At 41.6% G+C, this 22,489-nt stretch overlaps 1 protein-coding gene across 1 annotated transcript in view; it reads right to left on the bottom strand.

Annotated features, from left to right (window-relative positions):
- The window catches only part of CDKL3 (cyclin dependent kinase like 3), a 63,938-nt gene extending 45,182 nt beyond the window's left edge, over positions 1-18,756 (bottom strand). Inside the window, exons 1-3 of the mRNA XM_027767660.1 lie at positions 18,412-18,756; positions 17,917-18,102; positions 12,548-12,742 (exon numbers count right to left, since the gene is read on the bottom strand). Of these exons, the coding sequence (XP_027623461.1) occupies positions 12,548-12,742; positions 17,917-18,081 (360 nt within the window). The 5' untranslated portion in view covers positions 18,082-18,102; positions 18,412-18,756. The remainder of the gene's footprint in view (positions 1-12,547; positions 12,743-17,916; positions 18,103-18,411) is intronic.
- Positions 18,757-22,489: the final 3,733 nt, after the last annotated feature.

Here is a 22,489-nt window from a genome sequence, read left to right as displayed (position 1 = left end):
GAAAGAAAGAATGCAAGCCACCAGGTTCAGGACACAAACTGTAGTCAGGGGTTCAGTGCCTTTAACCACCATGCCACCTACTGGCCCTGATTTTTTCTAATAGGTTTATAGTTTCGGGTCATATATTTAAATCTACTATCTTTCTGGAAGCCCCTTTTTCTGTTGGTCCCTTAAATGTAGGGTTCTGGTCTTAGGCTTTCTTCTTTCTTACCTCATTTTTCCTGGTCAATTGTATCGACTCTGTTTTGTTGGACCACTTTCACCACTTGGTTATGGGAACAACACATTCTCTGGCTTCTTCCTAACCATTGGCTGCTCCAGCACACTCTTACCTATTCTTTAAAAAAACATTGCCAGAGGGCATGTGCACTTATCAGAGAGAGTCAGAGACAGAGACAGAAAGCATTCCAATAGGACGTGGTCGTGTCACAATCTTTTTTCCTCCATTTCTTCATCCTACCAGGATTTGGGGCACGCACATACGTGGGCCCAGTGTGCTCTCAAGCTGCCAGAACTAGGATTTAAACTGTGGTCAGCCATGTGGGAATCTGACTCCCTATGCACAGTGTTTAATTGCTGTGCTACAGAGCCAGCCCTAACATTATTTTTATTATTTTTTTTAAGAGAGATTTTGTGTGTGTATGTGTGTGTGTGGGGGGGTGGCAGGTGGTATGGTGGTTAAGGACACTGGACTCCAACATGGTTGACTGCTGTTCAAGTCCCAGACCTGGTGGCTTGCTCTCTTATAAAAATATTGGAGAGGATGTGGAAAAAGTAGAACCCATTAGTGGTGAAGATTTAAAATGATACAATCACTTTGGAAAACCTTTTTTCAGCTTCTTTAAAAAAACAAACTATGGGACCAGTGGGTGGCATGGCCGACCATGGTTCAGGTCCTGGACTTGGTGGCTTGCTTTCTCACTTTCCTTCTCTTTGTGTGTCTCTCTCTAGTTAAACTGGAATGAGTCAATGAATGAATAAATAAATAAATTTTAAAAAACAAACAAACAAACAAACATAAACTAACCATTTGATAAAGTAATTCCACTCATAAACATCTAACCAACAGGAGTAAAAACATGTTCAGGTAAAGACTCAACATGAGGGACCAGCAGTTAGCGTAATGGCTATGTTGCTGAACTCCCATGTAGTCGACCGCAGTTTGAGTCCTGGATCCAGTGACTTAAACTCACACCGGGCGCGTGTGCGTGTGTGCCCAAGATCCTGAGAGGAGAATGGAGGAGAAGGGATTGCAGCATGGCCATCCCCCATGGGGTAATTTCTCATTTTCTGTCTCTGTCTCTCTCTGTCTTTCAGGTAAGCGCATGCGCCCTATAGCAAAAACCTCTCCAAAAAAAAACCCAGAAAGGCTCAATATGAATGATGAGTGCTAACATCAGCATTTTTCATAATGACCCAAAAATTGGAAACAATGCATCAACTGGTGAATAGATAAACAAAATGTGGTATAAGATGAAATTTATAATTCTTTTAAAAAGTATTGATTTATTTGTTTCTTCCATAGTGAAAGACAGAGAGAGATCACTCCCAACAGGGCTCTGATGCCCCAAGCCATGAGCACACACATGATCAGCATATTCAGGAAGGTCTCCAGACACATATAGCCTTCTCATGTGGGTTTTCTACAAATATGAAAAGCATAGGGACCATGGGAACCAGCAGTTAGCATAATGGCTATGTTGCTGGACTCCCACGTAGTCGACCGGCAACCACAGTTTGAGTCCCCAACCTGACAACTCACTTTCTCACTTTCTTTGAACTCTTTCACTTTCTCTCACTGAGAGCATGAGTGCCCTGTAGTCAATTAAAAATATATATATATATAAACAAAATTAAATAATTCATTATTTTTAAAAAGAAAAGATTAGTGTGAAAACTTGGGGGTGGGAACCAGCAGTTAGTGTAATGGCTATGTCGCTGGACTCCCATGTGGTCAACCGCGGTTCGTGTCCCGGACCCAGTGGCTTAAACTCACGCCGGGTGCGTGTGTGTGCATGCCCAAGATCCCGAGAGGAGAATGGAGAAGGGATTGCGGCGTGGCCATCCCCCCTGGGGGGTGATTTCTTGTTTTCTATCTCTCTGTCTCTCTCTTTCTGGCGAGCGCATGCGCCCTATAGCAAAAACCTCTCAAAAAAAGAAAAAAGAAAAGCATATTACATGTTACTAGAACTGAGGGTAGAAATTAGGACTGAATGAAAACGATCATGAGGAATCTCTTTAGACTGATAAAAATGTTCTATAGCTGGATTATGACAATAATTGCAGAACTCTGTAAATTAATTAACTTTAAAAGTCAATGAATTAGGGCCAGCAGATGGCTTAGTGGTACATTGCTGGGCTCCCACGTGGCTGACCACAGTTCGAGTCCCTGACCTGGTGGCTTGAGACTCACACCAGGCGCATGTGCATCCACGCCCATTCATCTTTGGGAGAAGAATGGAGGAGAAGGGATTGTGATGTGGCCGTACCCCCAAGGGGTAATTTCTTGCATTCCCTCTCACTCTCTGTCTCTCTCTCTCTCTTCCCAGTGAGCATACATGCCCTCAGGCAAAAACCTCGACCAAAAATAAAAATCAACGAATTACATACTTAAAACAGGTATTTATGGTATTTACACTGTACCTTAATAAAGCTGTTAAGGAAAAACAGACATGGTTCTGTGCCTTTAAAGAGCTCACGGTCAAGAAGATGAGGCACAGATTACTCATATAATCACACAAATATAAAAACACAACTGCCATGAGTGATATAAAGAAACATGGCACTATGAAAACTTAAATGGAGACAAGATCCAATAATAGATAATAGATTTCCCTAGAAGACATTACACTTGTACTAAGATCTGAGAGATAAGCAGAAGTAAACTAGGGTCAGAGGGGATGTGGAGAGTTCATAAGAAAATAGGTAAATCGGGACCAGCAGATGGTGTAATGGTTATGGTTCCTTGACTCCATGTAGTCAGCTGTGGTTTGAGTTCTGGACCAGGCAACTTAAAACTCAGTGTGTCTGTGCCCAAGATCCTAAGAGAAGACTGGAGGAAAAGGGATTGTGGTGTGGCCATTCCCCCTGGGGTTGATTTATCATTTTCTGTCTCTCTCTCTGGTGAGTACATCACTTTATAGCAAAATTCTCTCAATAAATAAATAAATAAATAAATAAATAAACCAAAAAAAAGAAGAGAAAAAGAAAATAGGTAAAGCAAGGGTTAATAAAGAGGGCCCAAGATGAGCCTCTCCTAAGAAACTAAGTAAACTTCAGGTTAATGGAAAGGATCCAGGATAAAGCCTCCAAGATAAGCTTTTACAACATGGAAAACAGGCTTTCCAGATTTCCTCTGGCAATCAGCTGTGTTGACAGACACCTTTTATTCCTGAGAAACATCTACACCCCTCCCAAGTTGGGACCTGAGCTTGCAGAATTTTCATTATCTCCTCCCTTCCCCCAAAAGGACCCTCCTACCACTAGGCTCAAACCTGCTCAGGTCTTATCTGTCCCAAGCACTCTCGCCTGAGCTCTAATAATCCTAACTTCTCCTGTGCTCACCTTTCTGCTGCTGGTAAATTCTTTTACCACCTGCATCAGCTTCACTGCCCTACTACATTCTGCTACAGGGAAGAAAAAAGAAATGCAGGAAGAAAGAAAAATATGGTCAGAAGATGGCAGTCTCCACAGGTGTTTAAGTTCCTTGTAATTTTCACTTGTTGGAACAACTTGAAAGACAAAAAGGAGCAGACAATGGTACGGTTAGCTGGGGACTTAAAGATGATAAAGATATGACACTGACAAGGTGGACAGGCATGATTATTGGGCCACCAAGGACAAATTATGAAAACAGAATATATAGTCTGAATGTAGAATGTGGACCTAAATACCCAGAAGCTCCTCCATCAGGTAGATTTTACAAAAATATGAAATGGAATAAATTATTCCAGTGGGATGGTGGATGTATGAAGCGTACCAACGTTAGCGAAATGGCAGAACATTTACAGCATTAAAGTAGTCCTTCAAGAGCTATGTCTAATCATGACCAAAGAAAATATGAAGCTTCCATAAGAAGAACCAACATACAATTAATTTTAGTGGATCTCAAACGTGTCTTCTACTCATATGAATGTCTTGATTAAATATCGCAATGCAAAATACCCAAACATTAAGTAAAAGAATTCCCTCTGGTAAACATGACCACACTTGTGAAAATATATTTAATGTATGTACACTCATTATGTTTTCAGGTAACAAGAGGAAAAATGCAGCATAAATTTTTTCTCTTGTTAAGGCACTGTCGTTTAAGCATAAACCTGGAGTATTCAGAATAGAATTCGAGTTTTCAAGATGAAAGCATGGTGAGAAGTGTCAGATAGCAGTGGTGCAAGCATGTGTGTTTCTGAAAAGCAAAAAATCTCAAGAAGGAAAATCAGAAATGGCATGCTTTATCCATCTCACTAAGTAAAAGACCTGCAGTCAAAATTCTTTAAGGAGATACAATGAATATTGTCAGAAATTGCATGATTTTTTTGAAGCAGTAATATAAAAAATATGTTCAGGATTATTTTGATACCTGTATTTATAATAATAAAAAAATGGTGGGGGAGTATATCAATAAATTTCTATTAAAAGCTGTTCCTGTGTGTTATATGTAACAGACATGGTAAATATCTGTTGACAGTTTTTGTTTAACAAACTATGCATTTAAATTTAAGTGAAGTTGGGACCAACAGTTGGCATAGTGGCTATGTCGCTGGATTCCCATGCAGTCAATCATGGTTCGAGTCCCAGACCTGGGGCTTAAACTCACGCCGGCACATGTGCGTGAGTACCCAGGATCCTGAGAGGAGAATGGAGGAGAAGGGATTGTGGTGTGGCCATCCCCACTGGGGGGTGATTTCTTGCTTTTTATCTCTCTGTCTCTCTGTCTTTCTAGTGAGCACATGCGCCCTATAGCAAAAACCTCTCAAATATAAATAAATAGATAAATAAATAAATTTAAGTGAAATCAACAAAAAAGGAAATCGGTGTATGGATATGTGACTTTTGAGATTAAAGTTAATCTTTTTTATTTTTTTAAGGGGTTTTTGCTATAGGGTGTGTGCGCTCACCAGACAGAGAGAGAGACAGAGAGATAGAAAGTGAGAAATCACCCCCCGGGGGGATGGCCACACCGCAATCCCTTCTCTTCCATTCTCCTCTTGGGATCTTGGGCACGCACGTACATGCACCCGGCATGAGTTTTAAGCCACTGGGTCCGGGACGCGAACCGTGGTCGACTACGTGGGAGTCCAGAGACATAGCCATTACGCTAACTGCTGGTGCTGAGATTAAAGTTAATCTTAAAGTGTAAATAAATTGTGGAACATGTCCTCAGGAAAAAAAAAGGGGGGGGAATAATATGTTCAAAGGTCTTGTAGTGGGGGAGCATGATAAGTAAGGCACAGTATTTATTAATAAGGCATATTGGAATTCTGAGATGATATGAGATGAACTCATTTATTTGAGTTTCTTTTTTTTTTTTTCCCTTAGATTTTTGCCATAGGATGCATGCAACAAGGCAGGTGCACTCCCAGAGAGAGAGAGAGAGAGGGGAAAAGTAAAAAATCACCCCCTGGCGGTATGACCATGCCACAATCCCTCTCCTCCATTCTCCTCTTGAGATTTTGGGCATGCATACATGCCTGGCATGTTTTTCAGACTCCTGGGTCTGGGGACTTGAATAGCAGAGTTGACCATGTGGGATCCAGAGCCTTAACCACCAAGTCACCTGCTGGTCCTTCAGTTTCTCTTTTTCAAACAGAGACTGAAGTTTTAGAAATCTTTCTTTTCTCTGTCACTTTCCTCTTCTGATTCTCTAATTCTATCTTTTTCCTTTTCTTTCTTTCTTTTTCTTTTTTTCTTTTGGGAGTTTTTTGCCATAGGGCACATGCACTCACCAAAAGTCACCCTCTGGGGCGAATGGCCATGCCATAATCCCTTCTCCTCCTATGCACACACGCCTGGCATGAGTTTAAGCCACTGGGTCCGGGACTTGAACCGCAGTTGACTACATGGGAGTCCAGTGACATAGCCATTACACCAACTGCTGGTCCCTCTCTAATTCTATTTCAAAGAATAAATGCATATGCAAAGAGAGAGGGAGAGGAGAAAGCACCCTCCTTCCCTCATGGAGAATGTCATGATACAGTCCCTTCTATTTCATCTCTCCCTCTTTTTGAGATTTTAGATGCAGACACATATGCCTGGCTTGTTTCTCAAGTTGTCCAGTCTGGGACTCAAATTTCAGTCAGTCATATGGCATTAGGCTGCCCTAACTTCCAGACCACAGATGCAGATATACATTTTTTAAAAGAATTATTTCATTGAACTTTATTTACTTATTTTTAAAATTTGACTAGAGAGAGAAAGTGAGAAAGCAAGCTGCCAGGTCTGGGACTGGAACCATGGTCGCCATGTGGGAGTCAGCGCCCTTAACTACCACTCCACCTGCTAGCCCCACAGATATTTTTTTATCTAGTTGCTTCCCAGTCACACTGACTTCTTTCTCATTCTCCTGTATTTCCTAACTCCCATTCTTTGAGCTATACTAAGTTGCTGTGGAGAAGTAAAATGGTAGGAAGTAAAGAGCATGGCCTATGGACAGTTTCCAGTGCTTTCTTCAATAACATGTTAACAGTACGGCACTGGAAACTTTACTTATTAATCTGTGAGTTGGTTTCCTTTTTTATTGGGCTATCATTTAAAAAAAAAAAACTCTTATCTCACAACAAATGATAGTTTTACATTACATCAGAAGTGCTTAGCTCCATGTGGATGAAAACAATGGCAGCCCAACCTTGGGAATATCATATCCCTGGTATTTAGTCAGAACTTGGCCTAATGACTTTGTGGTTCATCCTATGCTGTACTACTACACTGAGTGTTTGTACCACAAAACTTGGCACTATACCATCTACACTTTTATGCTCATTGCGTTACTTACCCAAGCCTATTTTCTCAACTATCAAATAAAATCTTTAAAGACTAAAATCTAGTTTCTACTTATTCTGTATTGCCAATATTATTTAAGACATTATGAGTCTATCCAAACACTTTAATTACTGCTTTAAGAAAATGTAACAAACTGATAAAGTGATGTTTATTTTCTATGTAAGTTTCCATCCATAGTGAGTACTCAGTAATACCCCTGACTTTTGTAATCACCACCTATTAAATCGATTCATTTTTTTATTAAATATTTATTATGAGCCTACTGAAATATTATTCTAGTTGATGAATAAAGCAAGTCCCAACACTTATGAAGTTTACAGTTGATAAAAAAGGCAGATGATAAGTGACTGAACAAGTATACAAACAGAAGAATTACAAATTGTGAAAGGACTGTGGGGAACAGCAGTTAGCATAATGGCTATGTCGCTGGACTCCCATGTAGTTGACCATGGTTCAAGTCCCGGACCCGGAGGCTTAAACTCACACCGGACATGTGTGCATGCATGCCCAAGATCCTAAGAGAAGAATGGAGGAGAAGGGATTGTGGTGTGGCCATCCCCCCTGGGGGGTGATTTCTCACCTTCTGTCTCTCTCTGTCTTTCTGGCAAGCACACGTGCCCTATAGCAAAAACCTCTCCAAAACCAGGTGCATGTGTGTGCATGCCCCAGAGATCCTGAGAGAACAGAGAAGGGCCAGCATGGCCATTTCCCCTTAGCGGTGACTTCTCACTTTCCATCTCTCGCTGCCTCTTTCTCTGGTGAGTGCGTGCACAACATAACAAAAAATCTAAATAAAAAGAAGACAACAATGACTGTGTAATGATATGAAAACGCTTTCAAACTGTATTGTTAGATGAAATAAAACCAGTTACAATGTTTAAAAAGGGAAAAAAAAAAAAAAAAAACCCCCTTAAAAAAAAAAAAAAAAAAAGAAAGAAAGAAAGGACTGTGGTAAAAATTCAAAGGTGTTATGTTGGCAGAAATGGCAGGTTATAGACCTCCAACAATGGTTCCTTCCAGAAAGGCAGTGAAAACATTAGGGTGCATGCACTTCCCAGAGATAGACAGACAGACAGACACAGTGAGAGGAAAAGTAAGAGATCAACCCCCAAGGAGAATGGCCATGCCACAATCCCTTCTCTTCCGTTCTCCTCCTGGGAACCTGGGCATGCATGCATATATATCCAGCATGATTTTCAGACCACTGGATCTGGGCCTTGAACCATGGTCGGCCATGTAGGAGTCCAGTGACGTAACTGCTACACCATCTGCCGGCCCCAAGATAAGTCTTTTTTTTTTTTTTTTTGAGAAGTTTTTGTTATAGGGCATGTGTGCTCACCAGATAGACAGAGAAATCATCCCCCAGGGGGATGGCCATGCCATGGCCATGGCCTTCTCTGCCATTCTCCTCTTAGGATCCTGGGCACACCCACATACATGCCCAGCATGAGTTTAAGTCACCAGGTCCGACACTCAAACCTTAGTCAATTACATGGGAGTCCAGCGACATAGCCATAACACCAACTGTTGGTCCCAAGATATGTATTTTCAATAGCATCTCTTGTCATACCCCAGTTCTCATGCCCCAGACTCCCAATTAGATATGATCACAGATGTACACAATCACTTGGCTTGGAAACAAAACCTGGGCCTCCTATGTGGCTTCTAGGTTCCTAAATGATGGCACTGCCTGTGTGCCATGACAGCAGGGCCAGATTTATTGTCTTTTCACTGATTTGTAAGAGCTCTGTAAACTTCTTAGGTCCTAAATACCTATCAAATATATGATTTGCAAATATTTTCTCCGATTCCATGGGTTGTCCTCCTTTTTTTTTTTTCTTTTGAGAAGTTTTTGCAATAGGGTATTTGTTCTCGCTCGCCAGAAAGACAGACACAGAGAGAGAGAAAGTGAGAAATCACCCCCTGGGGGGATGGCCATGCCACAATCCTTTCTCCTCCATTCTCCTCTTGGGATCTTGGGCACACATGCACACACATCCAGCATGAGTTTAAGCTACTGGGTCCAGGACTTGAACCACAGTTGACTACATGGGAGTCCAGCAAGATAGCCATTATACCAACTGCTGGTCCCTGTCCTTTTTCTTACTGTTGGTAATTTCATATGCAAAAGTTTTAAATTTTGGGTCAGTCCCATGGCCTGGTGGTTAAGGCCACCAGCCATATCCTACATTGCTAGCTGTACAGTTCAAATCTTGACCTGGCAGCTTGAAACATATGCCGAGTATATGTGTGTGTGTATATTCTAACAGGATGGAGGAAGGAGAAAAGTGACCATGCCCCATTGGGGGGTGCTTTCTCACTCTCTCCCTCTATCTGTATATGCTAAGCACAAGCATACTCTAGCAAAAAAAAAAAAAAAAAAAAATTAAATTAATGTTTAAGAAGGGGCCAGCAGGTGGTGTAGAGGTTAAGGTGCTGGCCAACCCCTATTTTGAATCCTAGACCCAGTAGCTTGAAAATCATACCAGGCACACAAGTGTCCATTTCCAAAATCCCAATAGAAGAATGAAGAAGGGATTGCAGTGTGGCCATCCCCCCAGGGTGATTTCTCACTTTCTCTCTCTCTGGCAAGCACATGTGTCCTAGGACAAAAACCTAAAATTAATTAATTAATTAATGGTTTGTGATTTAGTCCCTTTGATTGGCTTTTGCCATTGATGCTATATCCATTTCTGCACAATGAGGCACAACCATTTCCCAGTGCACAGTCACAGATTTTTACCATGTCTTCTCTTTTTAAATTAATTTAATTTTATTTATTATTACTATATATATATTTTTAATTTACTACAGGTCATATGTGCTCACAATAGAGTGAGAGAGAGAGAGAGAGAAAGAGAGAGAGAGAGAAAGTGAGAAAGCAAGCCGACACTTGAACCAGCACTTGAACCATGGTAGGCCATGTGGGAGTCAAGCGCCTTAGCCACCATACCACCTGTTGGCCCCAGATTTTCACCATGTCTCCTCAGAGTTTTACAGTTTTAGCTCTTATATTTAGGTCTTTGACACTTTTTGAGTTAATTTTTGTATGTGGTTTGCACTATCAGACTTTGGGCTCAAACAATGACTTTGATTCTCTTTTACTATGTAGCTGTAGGCTCTCCAAGACTACATAAAACTTCACATTACAATCTGATTTATAATACCTCTGTTTTATGTGGCCCTATATGCTTTAATTTAAATATCCATTAAGGGAATTCAAACCTCTATAACCTTTAGCAGCCTCAGAGAGCCTGTGCTCTAAATCATCTAGAGCTTCGATTTAATAAACTTTCTGATCTGATGTTATACTAAGTTCTTACATGTATAAATAAAAATAAGCCAGTAGCTTCCAGAAATAGGCTGAATAATGATAAAATAGGCTGCAAGACTAAAGACTTCCTATTTGCCTTAAAAACCAAATGAGCAAGACATGAAGTTCTTGATTGGATACTGATTATAATAAACTAGCTGTGGGGGCCAGTCAGTGGCATGGTGATTAAGGGTGCTGGACTCCCACATGGCTGATTGCAGTTTGAGTCCCGAACCTGGTAGCTTGCTTTCTCGTTTTCCCTCTCTCTCTTCTCTCTTTCTCTGTACCTCTTTGGTCAAATTTAAATAAATAAATAGATGAATAAATAAAGTTAAATAATTATTTTTAAAATAAATAAAATAGCTGTAAAAGACACTTTAGGGGAACCAGTAGATGACATAATGGCTGCGTTGCTGGACTTCTATGTAGTCGACTGTGGTTCGAGTCCCAGACCCGGTGGTTTAAACTCACACTGGGTGCGTGTGCGTGTGTGCCCAAGATCCAGAGAAGAGTATGAAGGTGAGGGGATTGTGGCATGGCCAGCCTCCGGTGGGGTATGTGTGTGATTTCTTCCTTTCTGTCTCTCTGTCTCCCTCTGTCTTTCTGGTGAGTGCATGTATTCTATAGCAAAACTCTCTCAATGGGACCAGCAGTTAGCATAATGGCTATGTCACTAGACTCCCATGTAGTTGACTGCGGTTCGTGTCCTGGACCCGGTGGCTTAAAACTCACGCCGGGCGCGTGTGCATGCATGCCCAATATCCCAAGAGGAGAATGGAGGAGAAGGGACTGGTGATTTCTCGCTTTCTGTTTCTCTGTCTCTGTCTGTCTGGCGAGCGCACACGCCCTATAGCATAAACCTCTCCAAAAAAAAAAAGAAGTTAAATAACTTCTCCTAGGCCACAGAATCATGGGGGGCAGGGGATATTGCCTTTGGTTATACAAGTTGTAAACTGCACAAATTGTGTGGTTTTCCATAGATAACTTGGTGGTAAAAGCCCACACTGTCTAACTGCAAAGACTGTATACTTTTTTTTTTTTAAAGAATTATTTTATTGGGACCAGCAGATGTTGTAATGGTTACATCACTGGGCTCCCATATGGTCAACCATGGTTCAAGTCTTGGACCTGGATGCTTGAAACTCATGCCAGGCTCATGTGTGTGTATACCAAAAATCCTGAGAGAAGAATGAAGGAGAAGGAACTGCAGAGTGGCCATCCCCCTTGGAGGGTGACTTCTCACTTTCTATCTCTGTTTCTGTCTCTCTGCCAAGCACATGTACCATATAGCAAAACTCTCTCTTAAAAAAAAAAACAAACCGGGAACCAGCAGTTAGCGTAATGGCTATGTTGCTGGATTCCCACGTAGGCGACCGTGGTTCGCGTACTGGACCCGGTGGCTTAAAACTCACGCCGGGCGCATGTGCGTGCGTGCCCAAGATCCCGAGAGGAGGAACAGCAGTTGGCGTAATGACTATGTTGTTGGACTCCCAAGTAGTCAACTGTGGTTCAAGTCCCAGACCCGGTGGCTTAAACTCACACTGGGTGCATGTGCGTGTATGCCCAAAATCCCGAGAGGAGAATGGAGGAGAAGGGATTGTGGCGTGGCCATCCCCCTGGGGGGTGATTTCTCACTTTCTCTTTGTCTCTATCTTTCTGGCAAGCACACGCGTCCTATAGGAAAAACCTCTCAAAAAAACAAACAAAAACCCATGAGCTGAACATTGGGCAATACTAAAGTCAACACACACACACACACACACACACACACACACACACAATCTGAACAGTTGATCTTTTTCTTGATTTTTCACAGGTGAAATGACACTTTTTAGCCACTTTATTTTTCCTTTCTCTAAAGGCTGCTATTCTCTAGCCTACTCTCCATTTCCTAACTCTAAGCCTCCCTTCGTTTGAATAAGTCTCCATTAAGCAGCCCTGACTCTCAACATTTTTTTTTACTCTCAATATTTTAATGTACTTAATCTAATAAAAGGTATATCCCAGCTGATTGTCAATTCCTCTAAACCTAATTATTAATATCACCTTTACAATCCCATACTTGGTCTACCCTATAGTTACAATTATTGTGAACTCAATACGTATTTCTTGGTGCTGAAACTTTTCATGTTTATTAATAAGATATAGAAAAAGAATTTTAGTAACCTTCATAAAAACAATACAATGTTTAAAAGGTGCTTATTACTCATATTTAGCTTACTCTGAAGCACTTACATTATTATTGTGAAGATATTCAATTGCTCGAAGGATCTGGAAGAGGTATTTCCTGAGTCGTTTACTCTCTAATCCATGACAATAATGCTGTAATTCATCTAATATTGTGTGGTCGATAAACTCGAATACCAAATGAATTTTCTTTTTCTGTCTAAAAACTTCAATCAGGTTGACAAGGTTTTCATGATGAAATTGCTATTGACAAAGGAAACAGATTTTTAGATCCATTATTTGAAGCATAATTATGTATACATACAGTACCTATATAAGTTTCCAAAGAGAAAGAAATACCCTCAGCCGCTTTTCCTCCACACTCAACTAATTTGCTGGTATTCTTATTTTAAGAAAATTGAAATCCATTTCATGATCATGTTTATTGAATAAAGTATTGCTTTACCTCAAGTTGGGATCTGATTGCTTATTAAAATGGAGTTAATATACTAAAGTGCAACTTGGTAAGCTGTCGAGCATTATCTTGCTCTTTTAACTTGGTTTGTGATTAATTTGACATCTGAGATTTAAAAAGTCCTTATTTTTAAAATTGAGCATGGATTTCAACACAATTACATATGTAATCTGAATTTATACAAATTGACTATTCTCTAATTTTTGTCCTAGACTCCAGAGAACAAGCCATAAACTCTAGTGAGACATTACATATTCAGCACACCATAAATGAAGAGTATCAAAATATCTAGAGGGGCCAGCTGGTGGCACAAAGGTTAAGGCGGCTAGATCACACATGGCTGACTGTTTGAATCCCAGACCTGGTGGCTTGAAAAACAACATCAGCCACGTGTGTGTGAATGTGCCCAAAATCCCAAGAGGAGAATGGAGGAGAAGGGACTGCAGTGTGGCCATTTCCCTGGTAACCCAGTTGACTTCTTACATTCTCTCTCTCTGTCCTCTCCCACAAGTACACATACCCTATTAAAAAAAATTAGAAAATCTTTGGATAAGAGAAAGAACAATTTGTTACCACAGAAACTTTACATAAATATATAATTATTTGTAGGCAAGTTGTTCATTTTCTGTATTTTTCTTGAAACTGTGAAACACCTTTCTAGACTGGTAACAGTCATTGCTGAAATGATTTTAAAATGTCAGCAATGGCCATATCAGCTTAGAAAACAAACAAGGTTTAATATTTAGTGCTGCTTATTCTTTTCAGCACATTGACTTACTTATAATCAATTCTGAGACATTTAATCATTTTTAAACTACAAATAATATTCATTCATTTGGCTAAAAATTAAGAGGTATAGTTTCAAAGTTTAAAATTTTAGTTAGACAACTATACTTTTATGGAAAATATTTGCCTTTTCCAATGGCATAATATCAACTTTCTACATCTCTATAATTAATAGAGACTGAAGCCTTTAAAACATGACTAAGGGTGAGGTCAGCAGGTGGCGTGGTAGTTAAGTCACAGGATTCCCACATGGCTGACTACCGCTCAAGTCCTGCACCAGTGACTTGAAACTCCCACTAGGTGCATGTGCGCACATGCCCAAATTCTGAGAGGAGAATGGAGAAGGGATTGTGGTGTGGTCATCCCCAGGGAGGTGGGGTAGGGGAGTGAAGGTGATTTTTTACTTTCCCTGTCTCTCTCTCTCCTGAAAACACATAAGCCCTATGACAAAAATCTGAAGGGAAAAAAAAAAAAACCAAAAAACTAATAGAAGCACATGCTATAATACGATCCTAGATTCCTTTCTAATTTTTGTTGCCAGTTTCTCTGGATGGTAAGATGCCAGAGTGCTATGGTAAGAAAATACTGGCATCACTTAAGAGAAATGAATTCTTTTGGACCGTCAAGGGTTAAGGTGATTTCATAAGCATTAGGGAAGATACACTCTAAGGAATTAGGTACTTTCTCAAATAAACAATGAAACCCCTAGAAACACTATACTACCCCCTTTTCAAGTTCTTTTATTTTGTTTTTCTCTATTACTAGGCAACTTTTATACAGATATTCTCACTAAATACTATAACTTATTGAATGACATACTAACAAAAATTTAGTTCAAATTAAGTCATTAAGGCAATCTTTTTAGACTAAGAATGTTAACTAATCCAAGAAAATATCTCAAATGCAATTAGAGTCCATCAAGTTAAAAATTCTATAAAAAGTCAATGAGAATGCTTAAGGTCTCTCAAAATGATTTGCGTTACAGTTGTAATAGCAAGATCCATTTTCGAGTTCTTATCTGTGTTCTTGCCACATATTAGTTATTACTATAAAATGATCAAGTGGAAAAAAATATTAGATTGGGACCAGCAAATGGTGTAATGGTTACATTGCTGGATTCCCATGTAGTCCACTGCGATTTGAGTCCTAGACTTAAAACTCAGGTCGGACACGTGTGTGTGAGTGCCCAAAATCCCAAGAGGAGATTAGAGGAGACAGGATTGCAGTGTGGCCATCCCCTTTGGGGGGTGATTTCTCGCTTTCTGTCTCTCTGTCCCACTCTCTGTCTCTTTGGCAAGCGCACACACCCTATAGCAAAAATCTCTCTAAAATAAGTACATATATATTAGCTTAAGTGCAACAAAGTTAAAGAAAGAATAGTAGATATTGTCTGGAAAAATGTCTCCTAATTGGATTATCACTTATAGTTGATAAATGTGCTTTATGTCATCAGGGGAAGGACTGGTATCTTTCACAAAATTGTAACATCTTTACTAACTTTAACTTTCCTTTTCAATGTCTAGAAACAGAGTAGTTCCAAAACCCCACAAATGCTTTAATGCCTCTTGTATTTGGAAAGCAAATTTCCTTCAATATCTTATACTTTTAAAGAAGAAAATACTACTTTTGTGTAAGAGAGGGATCAACAAAAAGAGCATCTGTCTTCTTCATCACATATAAAACATCACATTACATTGACAAGATCAGAAACTTTTAAGAATCTGGATAGAGTCCAATAAATAGCATACATATACATATAATTTTTTAAAAAATAATTATTTATTTAACTTTGTTATTATTTTACTTTTTATTTATTTAATTTGACCGGAAAAGGACAGAGTGGAAAGAGAGAAAAAGTGAGAAAGCAAGCCACTCAGTCCAGGACTCAAACTGCAGTCGCCCATGTGGGAGTCCAGCGCCTTAACCACCACGCCACCTGCCAGCCCCTATTTGTTATTATTTTTATTTGACCAGAAAGAGAGAGAAAGTGAGAAAGCAAGCTGCCAAATCCAGGACACAAACGAACCACAGTAGGCCATTTGGGCGTCCAGCATCTTAATCACTATGCCACCTGCTGGTCCCCATATGTAACTTTTTTTTTTTTTTGGAGAGGTTTTTTTGCTATAGGGCTCGTGCACTCGCCAGACAATGAGAGACAGAGCGACAGAAAGTGAGAAATCACCCCCTAGGGGGGATGGCCATGCCGCAATCCCTTCTCTTCCATTCTCCTCTCAGGATCTTGGGCATACACGCACATGTGGCTGGCGTGAGTTTTAAGCCACCGGGTCCAGGACGTGAACCACGGTTGACTATGTGGGAGTTCAGCGACATAGCCATTACGCTAACTGCTGGTCCCCAACCAGCATGATTTTCAAGTCACTGTGGTACTGCAACGACAGTCAATCATGCGGGAACTCAGCGCCTTGAACACCATGTCCAATCTGCTGGCCTACTGGTCATCTTTAAAACACTCCTGTTAACTCAAATTCAGTATTTCTAAAATTGAATTGGTTCCCAAATCAGATCTTATTTAAATCTTTTATATTTCCATTAATAGTAGCAGTCACTGAACTTTAAAGATACCTTTGACTCCTGCCTTCCTATATCCTTCTATACTCTTTCATGTCTTCTTTAACAATATATCATATTCTAACTTTATCTCACTACTGCATTCTAGCAAGGGCCTTCATGACATTTACCAGGATTCCTGAATTAAATTCACAACATGCCTTTCTATTTTTAGAAATACAAAGTCCTGGTCTTTTGATCTATTCTACACAATAGCGCTAGGTATGTATAGGATCCCTTTACACCAAATTCAAAACTTTCATGGGCTTTCCATCTATTACAAGTTTTGATTCCTTAAAGACAAGACTTTAAAATCTACCTCCAGTTTGTTGTTGTAATCTCACAGAGAACTCTACAGGCAGATGTCTTTGCTTACCCTTTTCACCCTACTGTCTTTTGTCCTGATGTAGCCTCTCTGTTCCCCTAATTAGGAACACAAGAGTTTCCCCCCTTTTATTTAAATTCTACACACCCTCAAAAGTCAAATTCATATCTCATTTTTTCCAAGAAATCATCCTTGCCCAGTGGGATTTTATTACCTGACATTTATTATGAGCCACTTTTTATTTAGTATCATTTTTATATACCCTCCTGTTTTTACTGATTAACTTATAAAAACCCTCAAGGAAAGCACAAAGCAGACATTTTTATTATTTGAGTTTTAAAAAATTATTTATCATTATTTTTCTTTTTAAAGTTTGCTATAGAGCATGTACACTCACTAGAGACAGAGGTGGGGGAGTGAGAAAGCAAACCACCAGGTCCAGGACCCAAACTGCAGTTGGTCATACAGGAGTCCCACGCCTTACTTACCATCACGCCTACTGGCCTTTTTTTTTTAAAAAAGTGGGTTTTTTTTTTTGAGAGGTTTTCACTATAGGGTGCGTGCGCTTGCCAGACAGACAGAGACATAGAGACAAAAAGCGAGAAATCACCCCCCAGGGGGATGGTCACACCGCAATCCCTTCTCCTCCATTCTCCTCTCTGGATCTTGGGCACACACGCAAACGCGCCCAGGGTGAGTTCTAGGCCACCGGGTCCGGGATGTGAACCGCAGTCGACTACGTGGGAATCCAGCGACATAGCCATTACGCTAACTGCTGGTTCCCTAAAAAAAAAAAAGGTTTTGACATAGGGCATGTGTGCTCACAAGAGAAAAAGAGAGACAGCAAGAGGGAAGGTGAGAAATCATTATCCAGGGCTGATGGCCATGCCACGTGCATTTCTTCTCTGTTCTCCTCTCCAGATTTTGGGGATGTGTGTACACACCCACCTGATGTGATTTTTTCAGTCCAAAGCCCTAGACTCAACCACAGATGGCCATGTAGAAATCCAACACCTCAACCACTACACCAACTGCTGGCCCCTATTAAATATTGTATTATACTTGATTATCTCTGAATAATTATTTCACAATACCTGCACAGCTTTTCATACATCACACACACAGATGTTTCTTGTATCACTATAAAATAGCAAAATGTAGAGAGTATCATACTTTTTCTATTTCTTGTCTTAGTATATGTTAACTAAAATATTATACCACTTTTTTTTTTTTGTAACAATTTTCCTTTCGACTTACAGAGCAATTAAGGGAAAAGAAGCAAACCTTTAGAAACTTTATTTCTCTCATTGCAATTTTGTTGACAGATTTTTCTGGTTTTTCATAAAATATCTTAATGGCCACTATCTGGCCAGTATCCTTATGTTTACATTTCATGACTGTTCCGTAGCTTCCCTCTCCCACTTTTCCAAGCGTTTCATACATCTCCATTTTCAAGCTCGGTTTCTTCTTCTACTTCATGGAAATAAAGGAAGGAAATGGAACATGTTAAACATTTAAACTTTTATTTATTCAAGCTGGGTATTGCATATCCCCTACAATCCTACACTTTTTCAAATACAGAAACACAAAAGGCGGGGTCTGTGTCTCTGGGACCTGAACTGGACATAGGTGTCCTCGTGAGGTTCCAAGCCTCATCGGAGTCCTCCTTCCGGTCATTCCCGTCAACACGGAGTCCTCCAGTGCTCGTCACAATCCACCAAGCGTGGGGTCCCTCCACGTGCTGTCACGCTCCCGTCAAATAAACGGTCCCCACACTACCTCAGACCAGGTCGGCGGTCCCAAAGAGCTGGGTCCCACCCCGCTCCTCTAACCGGACGTCTCAGATCCCGCACCGGCGTCTCGTCCCTCGCCGAAATATGGACTTGGTCCGCGGCCGCCGCCGCCTCAGCCCATGCTGCCGCCCCCCTCGCCCCTGCCCCCCGCCCCGCCGGCCCGGCTCCCGCCGCGCAGTCCCAGCCGGGCCCCGACGACTACCCTACTTTACCAGCGGGCCGCGAAGCGCCCGGCTGCCCGCTACCATGGTAACAGGGAGTGGCCCGCACTCGGCCTCTAACGCGCAAGAACAGAACATCGGCGGGGCCGACCCGGAAGAGAAAGCCAGGAGCGAAAACGAGCCTTGAGCCAAGCGCGTGCTCGGGGCGGGGGCGGGGCGCGCAGCTCGCCGCCGTTTGCGCCCCCTCGCGGGCGAGGCGTGCGCGGGCGTGGGGAGCGACTGCAAATCCTGTAAAGGACACCAGCAGCTCGTGATGGGTTCCCCCAGGGACGACTGGTGTCATTAAACAAGAGACCTTGTAAAATGAGACCAACGAGGAAGTCTCATGTGATTACAGTTTTCTCAGTTACCCAGCTACGGTTAATGTCCCGTAGGGCTAAGGTCGACCTCCGCAGTTGGCATCTTCCTTAAAACAGGGTTCAGATGGTTCTTGAAGCAAGAACCTCTCTTGAATGTCCACTATATACCTCCAAATTTTTTCTCGCTTAGTAAGCCTTTTTAGAAACTTGGACAAGGGGCCGGCAGGTGGCATGGTGGTTAAAGGCGTTGGACTCCCACATGGCTGGCTGCGGTTCAAGTCCAGACCTGGCAGCTTGCTTTCTCCCTTATCCTTTCTCTTTCTTGCCAAATTAAAAATAATAAGTGGAATTTTCAAAACAAAAACTTGGGACCAACAGATGGAGTAATGGTCGCTGGACTCCCATATGGTCGGCGGCACTTCAGGTTCCAGGCCCAGCAGTTTAAAACGCAGGCTGGGTTTCTGTGTGCTCTGCCCAAAATCCTGAGAGAAGAATGGAGGAAAAGGGGTTGCAATGTGGTCTTCCGCCCAGGGGGTTATGTCCCACTTTCTGTCTCTCTGGTGAAAGCAGGTGCCCTATAGCAAAAATCTCTCAAACAAAACAAAGTATCCCTCTGTGTCTCTTTAGGTAAGCAAATAAAAGGGTTTCTAGGTAAGGAAGGACATACAAAGGACACAAGGGAGGGGGGGAATCCAAGAGGCTGATAACCAGTTGCTGAAGAAATAGACAAGGGGAAAGCCGCCAATGAATAATAAGGATCTTTTAGAACTACTGTTCAGGGAGTGCCTTCTTTATTGGCGCTTTACTTTTTTTTCTGTGAGAGGAGGTAAATATAAATGAAACTTAAAAAGCCAGATCTCTTTATGGTTCTCTTCAGTAAGTGAGGTACGGTATTATTTTCCAATAAATTCTAGTCTATCATGCATGTTCAAATAATATTTGAAAGCCAGCCTATGTCTTGTTACAGAAGCCCAATCTATAGTTCAAATCCCAGTTTGGGCACATGTGTGCATGTGTGTGTGTGTGTGTGTGCAAAATTCAGAGAGGATGGGAAAATGGAGAAAGGATTCCAGCATGACCACACCCCATTGTGGGGTTCTCTTCTCTCCACCCCCTACATCCTGCCCTAGGAAAATTAAAAGGGAAAAAAAAAAATCACATCTAGGGGCCAGCAGGTGATGTAGTGGTTAAGGCACTGGACTCCCACATGGCTAACCATGCTTCCAGTCCCAGACCTGGAGGCTTGAAAATCATTTCAGGGATGTGTCCATGTGTGCATAAAATTCCAGGGAAGAAGGGACTGCAGCGTAGCCATTCTCCTCTAGGGGATGATTTCTTGTGTCCTCTTTGGCTAGTGCAAGTGTTTATGGTAAAAACCTCAAAACCCAAAAAATTGTATCTGGAGAGCATTTTAAGAAGCACCCCCCATGACACTAATTTAATTAGAGTAGGGTAAACAAATTGGAATCGTAAAAGTATGCCAAGTGATTCTATTCTGCTTCTAGGGTTTATATTAAAAAGGGAACCAGGAGCTGGCATGGTGGTTAAGGTGCTGGATGCTCCCAGATGGCCCACTCTGGTTCAAGTCCTGGACTTGGTGGCTTGCTTTCTCACTTTCTTCCACCTCCCCTTGTATCTCTCTGGTCAAATTAAAATAGATGAATGAATAAATAAAATGAAATAATTCTTGAAAAAAAAAAGGAGAGGTGCTTACAGTTTTTAATCACCCAGAATATTCAGGAGCACCTTCCTTTTTGAAGTTATTCAACTCTATTGTAAAAGTATTTTATAATTCTTTCTGTAAATATAAGGTAAATCTTTTCCTGGGACAAGACTTGCTATAAGCGTATCTATTACATGTTTGTTCTAGGTTAAATATTTTCAGGGGGTAAAGTATGAGCCAGACAACTCACAATATAGAGCTACAGAATAACTACAGTATTTAATTAGAGCTTTAAACCATTCTTTCCACAAATAGGTTATGACAGCACCGGTAACCAGGACAGCCAATGATTCTTGCTAATACACTTCTCTAAGACGTTATGAAACACATTCACTGATCTTTTTTTGGTAGATTAGTTTTTTCACTATAAGGCAGGTGTGCTTGGCAGAGAGACAGGCAGAAAGTGAGAAATCACATCCCCCTTGGGGGTGGGGGCAGCCATGTCTCAATCCCTTCTCCTGCATTTTCTTCCTGGGATCTTGGGTACACACGCACATGCACCTGGCATGAGTTTTATGTTGCCAGGTCCAGGACTTGAACCTCTCACTTTCTGTCTCTGTTTCTCTCTGTCTTTCTGGTAAGCACAAGCTCCCTATAGCAAAAACCTCTCCAAAAAATAAAAAATAAATAGTAATAAAAAGAATTGGAGGCAATAGAGGGGGTAAATTCAGCTGGCTAGTGGAAATGTTCAGGGTCCCTAGAGTAAATCCCTCTGAGCCCCCTGATGGGAACCCTTCCAATTCATTTTCACCTTATTTGTTAGTGTAGCTATTACAGATATGTAACAACCACATCTACACAATCTCATAGTTACAGGTTTCTCTGAGAACCAACCACTCATAGTCTAAGATTACATCCCACTTTTTTTTTTTTTTTGAGTTTTTTTTTTTTTTCTAAAGAGCCATTGCGCTCCCCAGGAGTCAACTGAGAAATCACCCCCCAGGGGGGAGGGCCACGCAGCAATCCCTTCTCCTCCATTCTCCTCTCGGGATCTTGGGCACACACGCACAATTTCCTGGTGTGAGTTTAAGCCACCTGGTCCAGGACTCAAACCGTGGCTGGCTACACGGGAGTCCAGCAACGTAGCCATTACACCAACTGCTGGTCCCATCCTCACATTTCTTAAATATAGTACCCTACCTTAGACAAACCCACGGACTCCAAATGCAATCAGACCCATAAAGGGAAAACAAAATCCCTAATCTTGTGGGAAGGTTAAGCAAGTCTTGGACAATCTGTACACCCTTCTTTAATCATCGCTCAGAATTCCCAATCCTGGAAACCACCACAAGGCAGATAGCAGGGTAGCATTTCAGGGAATTTTACTGTGCGGGCCTACAGCATTCAAGGTTCCCTTAGAAAAATCGTGGCTCTTTCACTCCTTCCTGCTTTACGTAGCAAAGCTGATTCGCCACTGAAGCAACCAAAGAGAAATTAATTCCAAATTATTTGGGGTCCTGTTCCAAAGACATCGAAAGCAAACCAAGCCGCCGCTTCCGCTTCGACCTTCTTGGTAAAGTCTTAGGACAGACGGCAGGACGAATAAACGCGCACCCCTCGCCCCGGTAAACTTCACTACCCACTTGGTGGACCTGGCAGAAACTCACAGCAAGGTGACTTGCTCACGTGACTCGTTCTAAACACGTCACTGGCACACGTGGTTCTAGATACTTCGCCCCCCCCAGGGGTGGATTGTTGACAACGCCGCCGGCAGTCACGTGACCTTACGTCATCCCACCTCCTTTCCCTGAAATCTCTGGCCCCGGATGCGTCTCTCTCGCCCCACCCCGCCGAGCCTAAACTTGCAACGGGGGGGGGCAC

Source organism: Tupaia chinensis, unplaced genomic scaffold (assembly GCF_000334495.1).
Source record: "Tupaia chinensis unplaced genomic scaffold, TupChi_1.0 Scaffold144346_1, whole genome shotgun sequence".
Classification (NCBI taxonomy): Eukaryota; Metazoa; Chordata; class Mammalia; order Scandentia; family Tupaiidae; genus Tupaia; species Tupaia belangeri.
This window is presented reverse-complemented; position numbering and strand designations above follow the sequence as displayed.